This window comes from Lycorma delicatula, chromosome 12 (genome assembly GCF_047948215.1).
Source record: "Lycorma delicatula isolate Av1 chromosome 12, ASM4794821v1, whole genome shotgun sequence".
In the NCBI taxonomy this organism is placed as follows: Eukaryota; Metazoa; Arthropoda; class Insecta; order Hemiptera; family Fulgoridae; genus Lycorma; species Lycorma delicatula.
This window is the reverse complement of record NC_134466.1, coordinates 24609837-24628858: the sequence shown is the minus strand read 5'-3', so window position 1 is coordinate 24628858 and position 19022 is coordinate 24609837. Positions and strand designations below refer to the sequence as shown.

Below are 19022 nucleotides of genomic sequence, written 5' to 3'. Positions count from 1 at the left end.
GGAAATGAAAACTGTTTTTTTTTTTTTTTTAACAGTGACTCATTTCAAGAATTTCTGCCATAACTTTGTTACTTATAAACGGATTTAAAAATATGTGGTGGAATTTTCTTTGTCATAAAAGGCTTAATATTTTTTTGTAATAACATGAACATTTAAATAAACCAGCTGTTGCAAAGATATTAACAATCAAAAAGTTTATACGGTCACAATTTTGAAATGGGTTGAGAGATAAGGTTCATTATTTTTATACAAGTAAACTTCTACATATTATAGCAGTATATGAAATTTCAGCTCGATATAAATATAATCATTAGTGAGAAGTTAAATTTTATGTTAAAAATACAAAATGGTGGATAAGCGGTAAACTAAACGTTTCCGAAATTTTTTTCTTTATTTCAACGCGGGGGACCATCACCTGAATTTTTGAAACTGTTTTTATAAACACTTTGTTTAAAGAGTATATCATCATGGAGTTTTCCCGGGATTTTCATAACCTATTCTTCTCTTGAAAATAATAGAAATAGTTCATATAAACATATGTCCTAAAACGCTTCGTTTGTGAGTTATGGGTAGTGAAAGATTTCAGTTACCTCGGTAAAATGAGATCGTACTAAACTTTTTAGGACGTTAATCGTCAAAATTAGTGATTTTTGTATAGTTTTTGACCTGAAAAATGGAAGAACCGTATATGCAGTCGTTTTTGAGAAATCTGGAAAAATAGAAATTGTAAAATAAAAATTACTTCCAGAATTGTTTTATCAATGTGACAAAAATATAAATTATTTGAAATATTATTATTTCAAAGTCGGTAATAAAATAACAACATAAGATAATGCGCTATTGCGCATTATCTTATTAACTAATACAGTATTCTGTATTAGTTTTTAAATCATTCTGTAAGGTACATTAAATATATCGGATACTGTAAACTGTGCTGTCGTTAGCAAAGGTTTTCTGTGAATTTTAATTAAAACGTGATCGGTTTACCGTTTTAGTAATGCCATACTTATTTACAACAGAGGAATACTCTGTGGTATTCATTTTGGATGAATGTAATAGTAATACTACATCTGCTGCAGTAGAATATGAAATACGTTTATCAAATAGCAAGACTCCCCACATTCCATAACAATTAGCGCGACTTTTCGTAATTTTCGGAAAACAGGTTCACTCCCTAATATTCCTACCAGCTACAAACGATCTGACCACCACGACGCTGTTGTTGATGAAATTATTAGATTGCAGTTCAGCGCAGTCCAGGTGTCAGACCCACCGGGTTGGTCTAGTGATGAACGCGTCTTCCCAAATCGGCTGATTTAGAAGTCGAGAGTTCTAGCGTTCAAGTCCTAGTAAAGCCAGTTATTTTTACACGGATTTGAATACTAGATCGTGGATACCGGTGTTCTTTGGTGGCTGGGTTTCAATTAACAACCACACATCTCAGGAACGGTCGAACTGAGAATGTACAAGACTACAATTAATTACACTCATACATATCATCCTCTGAAGTATTATCTGAAAGATAATTACCGGTGGCTAAACAGGAAAAAAGAAAGAAAGTTACTGCACAGCAGGTTGGGGTGGGGAGATTCCCCACTACACCGTAGAAGCATCTTGGTTGTTGAAAAAGCCCGTCTACTACCGAATAACCTTGACTGACATGAACGAACGCATTTACAATATAAATAGCCGTAACCAACTGGGTTGGTCTAGTGGTGAACTCATCATCGCAAATCAGCTGATTTCGAAGTCGAAATTCTAAAGTTCAAATCCTACAAAAGACAATTATTTTTATACGGATTTGAATACTGGATAGTGAATACCTGTGTCCTTTGGTGGTTGGGTTTCAATTAACCACACACATCTCAGGAACGGTCGACCTGAGACTGTACAAGACTATACACTTCATTTACATTCATATATATCATCCTCTGAAGTAAACCTTACGATAGCTCCGGAGGCTAAAGAGAGAAAAGATAAAGAGAGAGAGTATAAGTAGCCGTTGTTACTTATACTTCAGTTGATCAAGTTGGTTTTTCATTATAAAATCACAATTTATTGGTACAGAGGAATATGGAATATTTTTATTTTGTAATATATGATAATATATATATATATTCATCAAATAAAACCAAATCAAGTTTATTTTCATACTCTATGAATATGTGTTAGTACGTAAATGATTACTTAAAACTCATAAATTGATGTGATTCTTTTTAATTGTTACTTTTTATTAAATTCTGAGGTTGGTTTTAGGAGTAAATTTATCGAGATAACTTCATTACTGCATGAACAGTAAAGTTTAAGCCATTTATTTAGAAATAAATGGAATTGTATATGTTATACAATTGCATTACTGATTAAATCACATTATGAAAAAAAATATTAATATGTGTTCACATAATTGAAAGTTAGAGAATAGAGTGAGTTTTATTTTGGTATTAGATTTATAAAAATCTAACTAAGGTAACAGCACAAAGTTAATAAGGAATTAAATTTTAAGATATTTAAAATCAGGGAGCATACTATTTTCTTCCTATTTTTCCTCATAGTTAGAGGTGTATTCTAAATATACCTTTAATTATGAGGTGTATTCAGAAAATTCTCAGCATGACAGAAATACAAATTTTTTTAGAAATTTAAAAAGTTTTTTATATTTACATGTAGTCACCTTACAGTTCCATATATTTAGACCGATGGCTTTCCAAAGTTTTAATACCATCAGTATAACGTTATTTGTCAGATTTGAGAAATTAATCTCTTGTCAGATTTGAGAAGAAGTAATTGGTGTGAGCCAAAAATAGCACAAGTGAAGAACAGTGTGGTAAAAGACAAAAGACTCTGAGAATCAAGTCCTCAAAAAGATTTGCTTAAAACTTGAATGTATCTATTACACATTTAACAAAATTATTTTATTTTTTTTTTGTCTTCAGTCATTTGACTGGTTTGATGCAGCTCTGCAAGATTCCCTATCTAGTGCTAGTGATTTCATTTCAATATACCCCCTACATCCTACATCCCTGCCTAGACAATTTTTTCCTTCTACCTGTCCTTCCAATATTAAAGCGACTATTCCAGGATGCCTTAGTATGTGGCCTATAAGTCTGTCTCTTCTTTTAACTATATTTTTCCAAATGCTTCTTTCTTCATCTATTTGTCGCAATACCTCTTCATTTGTCACTTTATCCACCTGTCTGATTTTTAACATTCTCCTATAGCACCGCATTTCAAAAGCTTCTAATCTTTTCTCTCAGATACTCCGATCGTCCAAGTTTCACTTCCATATAAAGCGATGCTCCAAACATATACTTTCAAAAATCTTTTCCTAACGTTTAAATTAATTTTTGATGTAAACAAATTATATTTCTGACTGAAGGCTCGTTTTGACTGTGCTATTCAGCATTTTATATCGCTCCTGCTTTGTCCATCTTTAGTAATTCTACTTCCCAAATAACAAAATTCTTCTACCTCCAATTATTTTATGGCAATCATAAAATAGTGTAAGTTTTTACTTCAGTTTTTGTCTTTCACCCAAGATCTCTTGAAAAGTACAAAAATGTTAATCTTGGAATTTATTTTTCTTTTTCAATTTTTCAGGTCAGATTTCATATAAACCCATTATTGACCCCTTAATTTGGGTACCATGAATAACAGACTGGTTCAATTTTGCTGAAGGTGCAAAAATCAGGCTGAAATCTTTCACATACTGACAATCACTAATGATGCATTTCCAAACCTCTGTTTATATGACCTTTCTTTTTTATTTTCACCTCTAGAACACGTTCTGAAAGTTTGTTACATTATTAATGAATCATTCAGTGTGTGTGTGTTTTATTTTATTTTATAAATTAAATAAAGCGTGTAAGGATTTTATTAATTTTATGTTTTTTAGCCTTATCATATTCCTTTGATTCACCCAGTACTGGTGATCTAGTTTTCTGGGCAACAGTTACATGGTATGATTAAAATTACTGGATTTCAGCAAATATCTGAATTAAATTCAGACTTGTGTAGAAATCAGCGGCATTATTATACTTTTAGCAACTAGAAGATTTAATATTACCGATATATTTATTTTACAGAAGCATAGATTTTTTTAGAAATTTAAATATGTATATTTTTCTTTTGTAATTACAGATTCGAACACCATCAACTGAGACTTCTTCATCAAAAATTAATTTTTTAACAGATACCACTGCATCACCTGTACACAGCAAATTAAATTTGCAACAGATATCACAGCAAAATATGTTAGAAACGCAACAGTCTCAGCAAATTCCACTTCATACTTCATCGATGACATCTCAACAGCAAACGATGAATGAACAGATGCCACCAATGATAAGCACGCCACAACAGTTACCATATCCTTCAGTGTGTATGATGAATGGACAAATGTTGAATGGGCAGATGCCGCCGATGATATGTGTGCCACAACAGTTACCGTATCCTTCAATGTGTATGAACAATGGACAAATATTAAATGCACAGATGCTGCCGATGATAAACATGCCACAACAGTTACCGTATCCTTCAGTGGGTATGATGAATGGGCAAATGCTGAATGGACAGATACTGCCGATGATAAGCATGCCACAACAGTTACCATATCCTACAATGGGTATGTCACAACAGTATCCGTGCCCTCCAGGTGGACCACCACCTAAGGAATGTATAGTATCTCAATGTTGTTTAGTACCACCACCAACACCATCACCATCATGCGTAACTTTTGACAGTGGACCACCACCTAAGGAATGTATAGTATCTCAATGTTGTTTAATACCACCACCACCACCACCTGAAAAAAGTATAAAATCTCAATGTTGTTTAATACCACCACCATCACCATTACCACCATGCGGGACTTCTGAACTCTTGAGTAAGCAAACTAGTTCGGCCAATACAAGATCATCAACTTCATCGATAACTCAGCAGCCACCAAAAGGGCCTTCTTCAAAAAATTTTGTAAATAGATCATTTGCTAAAGATGGTGATCTGAGTGGTGTAAAGAATTCACCGGCATACTATTCAAGTGGCTTACACCCATTGTCATTTCCAGCAGAAAACAATAAAAAACAAAACAGATCAATATCATTATCCAAAAAACCATTGAATCAACTGAATTTATCCAGAACATCGTCATCTTTAACTTCAATAACTCAGCAGCCACCAAAAGGGCCTTCTTCAAAACCTTGTGCAAATAGACCATGTGCTAAAGATGGTCATTTGAATGGTATAAAGAATTCACAGACATATTGTTCAAGTGGCTTACACCCATTGCCATTTCCAGCAGTGAACAATAAAAAACAAAACAGATCAATATCATCCGAAAAACCATTGAATCAACTGAATTTATCCAGAACATCTTCATCTTTAACTTCAATAACTCAACAACCGCCAAAAGGGCCTTCTTCAAAACCTTGTGAAAATGAACCACCTGCTAAAGATGGTCATTTGAATGGTATAAAGAATTCACAGGCATATTGTTCAAGTGGCTTACACAGATTGCCATTTCCAGCAGTGAACAATCAAATACAATATGGATCAGTATTATTACCTGAATCATTAACTTCGATAACTCAGCAACCACCACAAGAGCCTTCTTCAAAACCTTGTGCAAATAGACCATGTGCTAAACATGGTGATTTGAATGGTGAAAAGGCATATTGTTCAAATTTCCTAAGCCGATTACCATTTTATGCATTGAAGCAGCAAAAACAAAAGAAATCAGAATCATTATCCGAAAAACCATTGAATTTATCTAGAATGTCTTCATCATTAACTTCGATAACTCAGCAACCACCGCAAGAACCTTCTTCAGATCCTAGTGCTAAAGATGGTAATTTGAATGGTATAAAGAATTCACAGGCATATTGTTCAAGTGGATTACACAGATTGCCATTTCCAGCAGTGAACAATCAAAAACAATATGGATCAGTATTATTACCTGAAAAACCATTAAATTTATCTAGAACGTCTTCATCATTAACTTCGATAACTCAGGAACCACCACAAGAGCCTTCTTCAAAACCTTGTACACATAGACCATGTGTTAAAAATGGTGATTTGAATGGTGAAAAGGATTCATTGAGATATTGTTCAAGTGGCTTACACCAATTGCCATTTCCAGCATTGAACAATCAAAAACAAAATGGATCAATACCATTACAAAAAAAACCATTAAAACCACTGAAACCACTGCATTTGTCCAGAACGTCTCCATCCGGAAGATCAGATCCTTCTGTAATTAATCCAAAATTCATGGAATATCTCACTTTACCAAAAAAAAAGGATCCAGAAATGCTTTGCCCTCCAAATATTCATATATTGCGAATAGCAGATCATGAACGATTTGCAGCACTAATGGAAAAATATCCACTTATGTTCAAAGAACAGGTAACAAATTTTTTTCATATAATAAAAATAATATATATTTTTATTGTTAAAGTCACTATGTTGGGGGGGCCAAAGAAACAAATTCTCAGAATCTCATGAGGTTCAAAGATACAGCAACAAAGGGATATGTTTTTATATTTTGTGTAAGCTTTATCAGGAAATTGGCTTATATTACTTATTTGCTGAAATCTATTTAGATAGACACATTCTTTAATTTTCTATATTTTCTGGAGCCCTTATTTTCCACATTAATATATCGAAAATAAAAAGGTTTATGTATATATCAAAGTTATCTTTAAGTGTTAAACTTGTGAGTTTGATAGTGAAAATTTATTGTGCATGCTTCATTGATTTTGATTCTTGAAATACATATGTGTAAAAAAACACCCACATAAACTCTTTGTATTCTCCTTTAACTAGATAATATGTGTGCACATTTTGTTTTTATGGTAAGATTTCTTTGACAAAGTAAAATCCAAAAAAAATAAACAAATTGTTTCTCTTTTGCAACATACTGATTGATTTAATGTCAAATAGCTTTAGAAAGTGATGTATTGACTTTAATAATCTGAATGATATTTGTTACTTTTCACCTCAAAAAAGATATTAATGTGGTTGTAAAAAAAATCAATTGCAGCATTCTTTATCAATAAGAAAAAGTAAAATTCACTGCAGATTATCTATGTAAACTTAAATTGAATTCAGTAACTAACGAAATAACAAATTTTATATTTTTTATTAAGTCATACTTTTATGTTTAGGGATAAAGAGTTGCCTTAGAGTTACATAGTTGCATTAGAAATGGATTCTGGAGTATCTTGTAACTCAGGCTTGCAAGATACTACAGTTGTGAAGTTTGTAACATAAGATGGTATTTAGCCCAGAGAAAATGATGATATTGGTCAACAGCAAACTACTTGTTACACAACAACCTTGTGTATCAATGGCAGGTCATCAAATTAAGTATGACCCACAGCAGAAGTATCTAGATGTTATTCTTGATGCAAATCTTAAATTCAAGGAGCACTTTCAATATGTTACGAAAAAGGCTTGTTCTGCTTTCTTCGGTATTCAGAGAGCAGGTTAACCCTGTTGGGGGCTTAATTTCAGAACCATCTGTATTATAAATAAGGGTATATACGAAACTATAATGCTGTATGCCGCACCTGTCTAGGCTCATCAAATGAGGTACAAATATTATAGGAATATTTTGTTGACAGCCCAGTATCTACTGGCCCTGAAGGGGAAGCACCCACCATATGATGTTTCCAGTCACCATGGCACCCCCTTGGTAAGTAGCCCAGATAGGCTTTACCAGAGGTCATCTTCAAAAATCTCAGTGGTAGACATATTGCAGTCTCACCTTAGCCAGGAAGCTATGAATGCTGCAAGCAACATTCCCATCGATGTACTTCTAACAAAGGTGGACACGTAGAAACAAAACAGATCTCAGTTAGTCTTAAAGAATACTGAATCCACAATTATTGAGCGAAAGAACTGAAAACACCTACACCTACCTGAGGAGGTAAAAGTGAATCCGATACACAACTTAAACTAAAACTAAAGCACACAAAACATAAATAATAATATAACAAGTAAAGAATTAACAAGAATAATAAAAGCAAAAGAGACAAAGGAAACAAAGGAAGCGCAGCTAGGACTAAACCCCCATCGCTATCCTTTCTTTTGCTAGATAAACCATGAATTTCTATAGACCATTCGGCCTGGTTACCCAATTCTGATGCAAATTCAGTACTAACCAAAGAATGTCCAGTCTCGTTATGTTTCTCATCATATTTTATGCTCTCATGTAGCACATAAAACGCGTCATCTAACTCCCTGCACTGCAGCCATAAATCTATATGTCAGGCTGAATCTATCCATCTTGCCCCGAAAACACCGTGTCAAAAAAGAAACTGTGACATACTTGTTTGGAGAAATTCAGGAGGCACGCCACAACCATCTAATATCTGGGAAGAGATCATGCGTATACCACCCGTCTTCTGACTCATCCCATCTAACTTGCCATAAATCAAATCCAGGTAGCTCGATTTCCCGGATCTTTTTGGAAGTCAACTCGCCCAACTTCCTCGCAGCGTAAGAGAATGATTAATTGATTTTGATAAAAATACACAACCACCGTTTTGCCTTTCGACCACAATAATATCGATCACCCGTTACCGTCAGCAACATAAGTCGGTGGCTCCTCAGTAAAATATTCCGGCAACTTTAAAATTTTAGCCTCCCCGTTAAAACAGACGCTGCATATAACATAATAGCCTTGCACATATTAAGACCCCAATCAGGATTGACCACACGTCGAATTCCAAAGAAGGCACTACAGGTCTTCTCCACGACGTATTGAAGGTGCTTTGCAACTTCTCATCTAGAAATACCCCAAGGTACTTCTGAGCCTGAACATATTTAATATGAAGGCCTGCCATCGAAACGCATGCTTATGACTCATATCCAAACGGCCCTTCTGGAGCATCATATGATCTTTTCCGGGCTGAACGTCATCTTGTGTTGATGGCCCCACAGCTCCAACTGCATGCACGAGTGGCTCTGAGCTCAACCTCCCTCCGCGAGCATCCTTCGACCAGCAGGAGCCCGTCGTCGGCATAAGTCACCACGCGACACCCGCTGGGCAATCTCAGCCGCAAAAGAGAATCAAACTCGACCACCCACAGCAGAGGACCCAACACACTGTCTTGGGAACAACCCATAGACAATGTCTTTCCAACCTCATGATTATCCTAGCGGAGCGAAACATCGCGATGACTGAAACAGCTTTGCAGTACCTGCAATTCGCTATCAGTACGATATCTTCTTTGTAATTGGTAAATAGCTGAAGGTCACACTACAGGTTATTAAAATCACCGGAAATGTCCAGGAAAATTCCCAAGACATATTCCGCCGCGGTCGTCGATACCACACGGAGTATGGCGTCCTCGGTACCTTTTCCGGGACGAAACCCGTACTGGTTCTCCATCAATAACCCACGCGCTGTCAGCCTCTCTTTTATACGAAGATACAAGACCTTTTCTAACATTTTACCAATAACCGTCAGGGACCTTTAAGACGAACTAACAGTGGGATCCTTGTCGCCTCCTTTAAACAACAGTTTAACAATTCCTTTCAACATACATCTTGACCCCGTGGGAAAGACACCCACATGTGACGGATCCGTACCGTGTTGTCATCTGATATGTTGTGACATCACAGGTGTGCAGTAGAATTAAATAAATGAATAATATTTAAAGTGTAAATAAGTAACTCGGTCTGGATGAGTCTCGAACTTGATTGTTAGCTCGTTTCGGTACCTGGTGCGTTAAGCCTGGCTGCTACACCAGTTTTCCTACCGTACAAGCGAAATTTGTTCTATGTAGGTTGTGAGATTAGTCTAGTTAGCGCCAATCGTTGCCGCTAGTACCACCACACCCGCGCGAATTAAATACGGTATGCGCGCGCGCTTTAGTTAGAATCATTAAATTAAATAAACTAAAAAATATATTTAAATAAAATGATATATATTTCAAATTAAGTTGTGTGTGTATGAGTGTGCATAAGCCATACATCAGAAATAACACACAGTTGTAAAACTTTCCCAAAACGCGGAGTGACGGGAAAGTCCAACAACTGTGTTGTCAGCTTTTTTACATTTTGTACAAATTAATCCGTTTTTCATTTTTACTCTATCTCCATTTTTTGCGGTTTTGAATTGAAACAGAGAAATTCATTGACCTCGTTAATTAAAGTAATGAAAATTAAAAATTTTTTTAATGAAAAGGATACCTAAAAAGACCAAAATGCCGATAGGTATATCCGTATTTAATTAATTTGACTTTGAAATATAAAGTTTATTAATGCTATGTTTTCTTTAGAATGAATAGTCATTGCCTTTAAAAACAAAAAAAAAAAGAAGGCAGAATAAAATGTGATTGCAAATAAATCTATATTTAATACATCTAGTCGTTGTATAATATGATTATTATTTAATCATATTTAACGATAAATTAGAAAATAAAATTTAATATGATTAAATAATAATCATATTATACAACGACTAGATGTATTAAATATAGATTTATTTGCAATCACATTTTATTCTGCCTTCTTTTTTTTTTTGCAATTACTGCAATTACTGCAATCACTAGCAATTAGTGTTTGAATCAGTACTGAATTGTTGTGTCCATACTTGTACTGTGTACATGCAGTATACTTAAACGTCTAAATAGAACTTAAGAGTATAGTATCAGCATAAAAATTGGTAGGCTACAAATATATGTATATGTAATTAACCGCTTTATTTAATTGATTAATTGTTAATTTATTTTATACAAATTTTTTTATCTTACACAATTTTTCTTGGTTTGTTTCATTTTAAGATTGTAAACGAATGTTGCTGTACAAGAAAGAACGGTTTAGTTTGTGGAAATGGAACTGAAATTCCAAATGTAAGAATTTAAAAAAATATAAATTTTTTAATAATAATAGTAATAAAATTACCGGAACCAATTTCTTTTGTATACACTGAATATATTAAAATAAAAAAGAGAATTATTTTAGTATAGTAACTTTATGTAAACCCACCGGGTTGGTCTAGTGGTTAACGCGTCTTCCCAAATCAGCTGATTTGGAAGTCGAGAGTTCCAGCGTTCAAGTCCTAGTAAAGTCAGTTATTTTTACACAAATTTGAATACTAGATCGTGGATACCGGTGTTCTTTGGTGGTCGGATTTAAATTAACCACACATCTCAGGAACGGTCGAACTGAGAATGTACAAGACTACACTTCATTTACACACTCATACATATCATCCTCATTCATCCTCTGAAGAATTATCTAAACGGTAGTTACCGGAGGCTAAACAGGAAAGAGAAAAAGTAACTTTATGTAAAAATAGAATATCAAGGTTTTAAAGATAATTAATATATTTTATTAATTTTGACTAACAGTAAAGAGTCATAAATAAAATGAAAGAATAACGTTTACAGTTTTTTGAAGTACAAGTGGTTCAATGTGAGCACATTTCATGAAGCATACATCTAACCGATAGGAGAGTTCGTTTCATATTTTAACTAGCTTGTGTGGAGTAATGTAGGCGACAGCTGCTTCAATCCTGCCCCTCAAATCGGATAGATTATTAGCTATCAGAGGCATATACACAAAATCCTTAATAAAAACCCAAAGAAACAAAAACAAATGGGGGTTAGATCGGCTGACCTGGAAAGCCGCCGCAAACAAGTTCTGTTATCGGATCCACACTGACAAATCCAGCAGTTACAGAAAATGTCATTCAATTGATCAAGAGTTATGCCAATGAACAGGCGCTCCATCTTGTAAATCAAATAAAATTTTTTGGTCCATGTTGTAGTCAAGAAAAGAGCCACCATATTGGTGGAACATAATCAAATAAGCAACCTGAAAAAAAAATACCCCGTAACCTTTTTTTTACCTTCAGGATTTCATACAGAAAAATTTAATTTTGGCCATAATAAGTTCATTGGGATTTTCTCACTTCCAGATATAGATTGATATTGTGCATGTTAATTTTTCCACTAAGATGAAATGTTGACTCATCATTAAACACAATAAGATAAAGAAAATCGTCATCTTAATGCTGTAACATCTCGATCGGGAAGTTGACTGAGTAGTCGGTAGGCTTCAATTATAACAGCTGTAAACGGTACAGACGCATATGTAAGTTTTTTTTTTTTAATTTCTACACTCTCATTACCAGTTTGGGGCCGGTCTGTTTAGGGCTACGCAGAAATGAAGAAAATGTTGAACGTGTCAGAGGGTCCTCTGACACGTTCAACATTTTCTTCAGACACCTTCGTCTAGAAATTCGGGTCATTTTGCCATCAACGAACGCTACTGTCATTCAAAGGATCACATGAAAAACTTTCTTCGGAACACACATTAAACAATAAATTCACATTTAGCTTAATGTAAAACACAAAAGACTTTCTGTTCGGTTATCGCGATCTTTGTTAGCGGTGCTGTCAAGCGGAAAGATACGGAATCAATCTACGGCCATGTATACAACTAAACTTGAATTTTTGTTCTAAGCTTAAATCAGCACTGTACACATTATCCAAGAGATATAACAAATTAAAACGCCAAAATTTGATTTTTTTTCACCTGGTATAATACAAAATATTATTAAACTTATTGAATAAAATGTATCTGTGGCCTGTATGCACGTGTTAATTTTGAAGAAATTCTCTGAAAGTCGGGGAAAGACCTTCTTACTAGAAAAAAAATACGCATCTGCGAATTTAATGATGACATTCACTGCAAATAATAATTATATTCTATACAATTTTTTTTTAAATTGAAGACTCAAACCTTCTGTTCAAACCTTTTTTCTTTAGCTTTCACTTTATTTAATTTTTAACCAAACTGTAATCTTTGCCCTTTATCCTACTACAATATTCTTTCAACAGTATGAAAACTAAGCTCAGAGATAATTTTGATATTCAAATGCATTGTAACAAAACTTAACTGAAACTTTCAAATAATTTCAAAAACTTCTATCTACTCTAATTTTTTTATTTGATAACTAACTTTAAAGTATTACTATAATATTGCCAATCATACAGCTTAAATTTCATAATATACGGTATTATATGTTGGTGAAATTTTTAAGATGGAAATAAGTTATGACAGACATTTCACAAAATTAAAGAAATAAGCAATTTGCAAATGAAGTTCAGGTTAAGTTAGTGACACAGTTAAGAAACATTTGTTTAATAATATTAATCAACTGATATTTTAATCAAAAGGATTCCCTTAGAAAGGATGAATTCTGTAGTGTAATGCTGGATATAGTTTTCATTTAATAATAAAATTGTTAGTTTTACTGATAAAGTAAAATAAGTTTACTAAACAAAGCTGTTTAATGATCCAGTTGATGTTATCATTTTTATTTATCTATCATGTCATACATTTTATGCTTATTTATGTATTTTTTTTTATCAAATTAATATTAATCACTAATTGTTCAAATAGCACAGTTCTAGTTTTTTTTAATAAGTAATAATTTGTATCAATTATACTGCAATTTAAAAAAAAAAATATTAAGGAAATGCAGATAGATATGAACCTGTAAATTTATTTCAAAGGGTAAATCTTGTAACTTTTATATTAAAAACAGTAATAATACCCTAAATGACATTTCCCATTTCTTTTATGAATCATAAGCTGAAAAAAGCTGGCAAAGTGTAGCTTGTGAAAGTTATATAACAATGGACTTAGGAAGATAATTAAGTGGAACATTAAAGTATCAAAGTGTGTAAGTAAAAAATTATTCCTACTGGTAATTATGTAAAAGAAAAATTATTCTACTTTTGACTATAATTTTGAAATACAAGATCCAATAGGTGGCCTTATTTTTTTACCCTCTTGACCAGCTGAACCAAAATTAAATGGTATTAACATAATTCAGAAAAATCGTTATTGATCTATTCTAAAGATTTCAAGGAAAACAATAACTGACAAAAAAGACAAAAAATTAGACTCTACCCCCAAGTGAAATGATTTCCCAAATGCAGAGCTAAAATGGAACAGAATTAATGGATAATACAGAACTAATGTTATAGTGAAGATTGTGACCGAGTCCAGAAACAACAAAAAAGAGCTTTTTGTGTCTGTCCCTTTAATGATAGATAAATAAAAATTATTACATCAACTGGATCATTAAACAGCTTTGTTTAGTAATCTTATTTTACTCTTCCATAAAATTAGCAATTTTATTGTTAAATGAAAACTACATCCAGTGTTACATTACATAAATTTATTAACTAAATACATCTGTAACCATCGAGGATTACTTTAACTTTAAAAACTTTTTAAAAGATAATATTGATTAGAACTGGGTCATTAGCATTGAATATTGTATACAAATTAAATCAATAATGTATCAGGAAATGGTAGAAAGGCTCCTGGAATACACGGAATACCTGTAGAATTACTGCGCAGTGCAGGTGAGGAAGCGATTGATAGATAATACAAACTGGTGTGTAATATTTATGGAAAAGGGGAAGTTCCATCAGACTTCAAAAATTGTGTTATAGCCATGATACCAAAGAAAGCAGGGGCAGATAAATGTGAAGAATATAGAACAATTAGTTTAACTAGTCACGCATCAAAAATTTTAACTAGAATTCTATACAGAAGAATTGAGAGGAGAGTGGATCAATAAAATAAAGTGTTAGGAGAGGATCAATTTGGTTTCAGGAAAAGTATAGGGACAAGGGAAGCAATTTTAGGCCTCAGATTAATAGTAGAAGGAAGATTAAAGAAAAACAAACCAACATACTTGGCATTTATAGACCTAGAAAAGGCATTCGATAACGTAGACTGGAATAAAATGTTCAGCATTTAAAAAAAAATAGGGTTCAAATACAGAGATAGAAGAACAATTGCTAACATCTACAGGAACCAAACAGCAACAGTAACAATTGAAGAACATAAGAAAGAAGCCGAAATAAGAAAGGGAGTCCGACAAGGATGTTCCCTATCTCCGTTACTTTTTAATCTTTACATGGAACTAGCAGTTAATGATGTTAAAGACCAATTTAGATTTGGAGTAACAGTACAAGGTGAAAAGATAAAGATGCTACGATTTGCTGATGATATAGTAATTCTAGCCGAGAGTAAAAAGGATTTAGAAGAAACAATGAACGGCATAGATGAAGTCCTACACAAGAACTATCGCATGAAAATAAACAAGAACAAACAAAAGAAATGAAATGTAGTAGAAATATCAAAGATGGACCACTGAACGTGAAAATAGGAATAGAAAAGATTATGGAGGTAGAAGAATTTTGTTATTTGGGAAGTAGAATTACTAAAGATGGACGAAGCAGGAGCGATATAGAATGCCGAATAGCACAAGCGAAACGAGCCTTCAGTAAGAAATATAATTTGTTTACATCAAAAATTAATTTAAACGTCACGAAAAGATTTTTGAAAGTATATAGGTTGGAGCGTAGCTTTATATGGAAGTGAAACTTGGACGTTCAGAGTACCTGAGAAGAAAAGATTAGAAGCTTTTGAAATGTGATGCTATAGGTGAATGTTAAAAATCAGACGGGTGGATAAAGCGACAAATGAAGAGGTGTTGCACAAGTAGATAAAGAAAGAAGCATTTGGAAAAAAAAAAGTTAAAAGAAGAGACTTATAGGCCACATACTAAGGCATCTTGGAATAGTCTCTTTAATATTGGAAGGACAGGTAGAAGGGAAAAATTGTGTAGGCAGGCCACGTTTGGAATATGTAAAATAAATTGTTAGGGATGTGGGATGTAGGGGGTATACCGAAATGAAAGGACTAGCACTAGATAGGGAATCTTGGTGAGCTGCATCAAACCAGTCAAATGACTGAAGACAAAAATAAAACAGGAAATATATGAAAAATAGAGAAATTTTATAAGAAAAGGAAATACTGAAAAAAAAACAAAAAGGTGAAGCCCAGTTTTATGCATTATAACGGTTCCTGGTTATACAGTAAAATAGCTCAAGATATGATCTAAATTGTTGCATTTCAAATTCAATATGTGTGTGACTATTCAGTGCAAAATGTTTTTTGAACAGGAAATTTTTTAATATAATGGAAAGGTTTAATTTTTCTCAAAAAAATAAGTTAATGTTCCCTATATTGACAACTTTGGTGATAAATTGAAGTACTCATATTTACTGATAACCTTCCATAAATGTTTTTAGAAAATATTGTAACTGAAGGAGGAATCCTCTTTATCAATGCAATTTTATTACTAAAATGTAAATCATTGGTTTACGGCCTTATTAATTTAATCTTTTTTACTAGCTCCCAAAGTTAATTAATGATGAATGCAGTTTTCATTTCACTGGGCCTTTTTTACTCTTTTTTTTATATAATATAGAATTTACTATCCAAAAAGAAAAAATTGATTAATAAAGTAGTAAATTAAAGATATTTAGTGGACCCTGATGGCTGTTTGGATGAATAGTATATAATTTATCACATGCTACTTACCTTTTTGTGTCAACAGTGATCAATTGAGTTCAATTAGCAGAAAATTACGTTTTTGTAATCATTGTGTAATGGTTAATATAAGCTTATGAATATATTTTATATTTTCTTTCAATGGCTAATTTTATCATGAATAATAGATGTTTTTATTTTTTTTTTTAAGAATGGAAAAGAATTCTCTACCTTAACAGAAGGTGCATGTGCAGTCTGTGAAGATGAAAATGAATGTGCATCTGCATTTGATTATTTAAATGTAAGACTCATCAAATTTATAAATAAAAGAGTAATAATATTCTAATTACAATTTTCCATTATGTATAATAAAAGTATATATAATAAAGTTACGTTTCCCAGTGTTAATAAGTTAATAAAAAAATAAGTTTTTTTTTATTACTACAAACTTAATATAAATCAATAGAAGTATTCAGGAGTTGTTATGCCTTATGCAGTTGTGGCAGCATCTAATCACTGAAATTATGCACAATTTTTCCAGTAAAGTTTTGTCTTCGATTTATAAAATCAACTGAATTTTCAGTCAACAAAGTGAGGCAGTTCTAAGGCAGGTCTTTGGATTTATAGAAAATATCATGTCTGACTATTCTCCACAGTGAAATAATGCAATGCATCAAATCATATGAATTTTGTGATCATTATGATCTTTCTTATCTTGCTTTCCTTCCAGGAAAAGTTTGATTAACTAACCCTGGTAACGCTAAGTTCAAGTTAGTTTTGTTGTTAAGGCTAACATCTATTAACTTCATCCTTCTTCGTTCTCATTTCCTTTCAACTTCTACTGATGTTTTCATGCAGTTGTCAAGTTCCCGTTCTTTCAACGACAGATCTTAATCAGTTTTCTTTTCTTTTGTGTACTTCCCATTGTATGTAAGTAGGATAAATAGCTTGTGATTAGCTCCACAAAAATGGAACTATACCCACTGATGTGTTGGAAAAATCCAAAAACGCTTGGTTTGTTTTTGAGTGATTTTTCTTCTAATGGACTTTGAAAAGGTTTATTTTAGGCCTGAATAAAAGCTGAACTCTCTCTATAACTTTGCAAGGAGCTCTCCTAGCCTTTCATCTTGTCATTTTCAATAACATTCTTGTAATTCTTTTTATTTACTAGTAAATCAGAAGATGGTTTGTTTTTGTATAAACACTGCACATACAACATCAGTACTATCACCTCCTGGCAGCGCTAAATTTTCTATCTAATATACTGATATCTAATATACTATCTAATATACTATCTTTCTATCTAATATACTGTCACCTCTAGTTAGTTATGACTGGTTTTCCACTGTATGCGGGGTTTCGCCTTTTATTAAGTTTTGTTTCATGGTTATTAGTTTATGATCACTAAGCCTAGGGTTACATATTGCAATTACTGGTCTTACCCAGAATGTTATCTGTTATCAGAATAACATCAGTTTATCTTTCATTTTGAAGAGAAAGTTGGGCACCATCATTGATACTGTAAAGGCTTCTAGACTTCTAAGAATTATCTGAGACTAGACCCCCTAGTCAGCAAATAGAAATCCCCAGAAAATTGGCTTTGGGTTTGCTAAGCAATCACAGAAACCATGTATGTCTCTTTGAATGTATCCCCAGATACCTATGACAGAAAGAAGCTCGTCAGACATTCAGAAAGTATCCAGCTTGTTCGAATAGATCACCCATCAGTTCTTATGACCATGCATGACATTTTCATCATTAAACTAGATTACTCTACTCCAACAGTGTATGGCTAGGAGAACATCTATTATTTTCTGAACCTTGAAAATGGTTCATACACAGGGACAGTTAAACTCAACTAAAGATAATTCAGCAATTCAATCATTTATTAATGGTTAATTTTATCTTATGTAACATTTTTATTATTATTTTTAGAATGAAGAATGCGGTTGCATTCCAGGAGAGGATTATGAACTGTGTGAAAATGAAAATGCAGATGAAAATGGAAATGAATGTCAATTTGAGGAAAATCCACGTTCAAATGTAAGGCACAACAATATTTTCATTAATATGGTAACAATAAGCTAAATATTTCACATAACTAATTTCTTTTTAATGCAAAGATTGAATAGAAATATAGAGAATGACAAACAGATACAAACTTTAAGGGATTCTGATATTGACATTCCAATAATTAAGTATAAAATAACAAAAAAAGATTCAATAAATTGATGTCACTTGTTCTATTACAGATAAAAATTAATCTCACAAAAAAATATTTGGTGTTTAAGTTAGTAGCTGGTAGTTGAATTCTATTTTCTTCTCCAATAGATAGCATTAATATTTACTATTTTAATAAGCTATCTGGAAAAATAGTTGTTATACTTTGTTTTCAATTTAGGGGTTAAAAAGTCCATGAAACTAAGAAAAGGAAAATTTCCTCAGCGTTAACATTTTTCAGAAAACTGTGTAAGTATTAATCATGTTAAAATCTTTATATAGAAATGTTTCTAAAAAGGATAATAGTGCCAATGCATTACAGTGTAATTTAGTGTTTTCTGTTGAGTCTTAACTTAGATAATGCTAAATGCAGTTTTCATTTGATAATAAAATATGTAGTTTTATTTTATGAGAAATTTACAAGCTCTTAG

At 32.7% G+C, this 19022-nt stretch overlaps 1 protein-coding gene across 1 annotated transcript in view; it reads left to right on the top strand.

Annotated features, from left to right (window-relative positions):
- Nucleotides 1-19022, top strand: part of LOC142333371 (uncharacterized) — a 109886-nt gene that overhangs the window by 75065 nt on the left and 15799 nt on the right. Inside the window, exons 6-9 of the mRNA XM_075380392.1 lie at nt 4138-6399; nt 10788-10856; nt 16583-16672; nt 18307-18414. Coding sequence (XP_075236507.1) covers nt 4138-6399; nt 10788-10856; nt 16583-16672; nt 18307-18414 — 2529 coding nt within the window. The remainder of the gene's footprint in view (nt 1-4137; nt 6400-10787; nt 10857-16582; nt 16673-18306; nt 18415-19022) is intronic.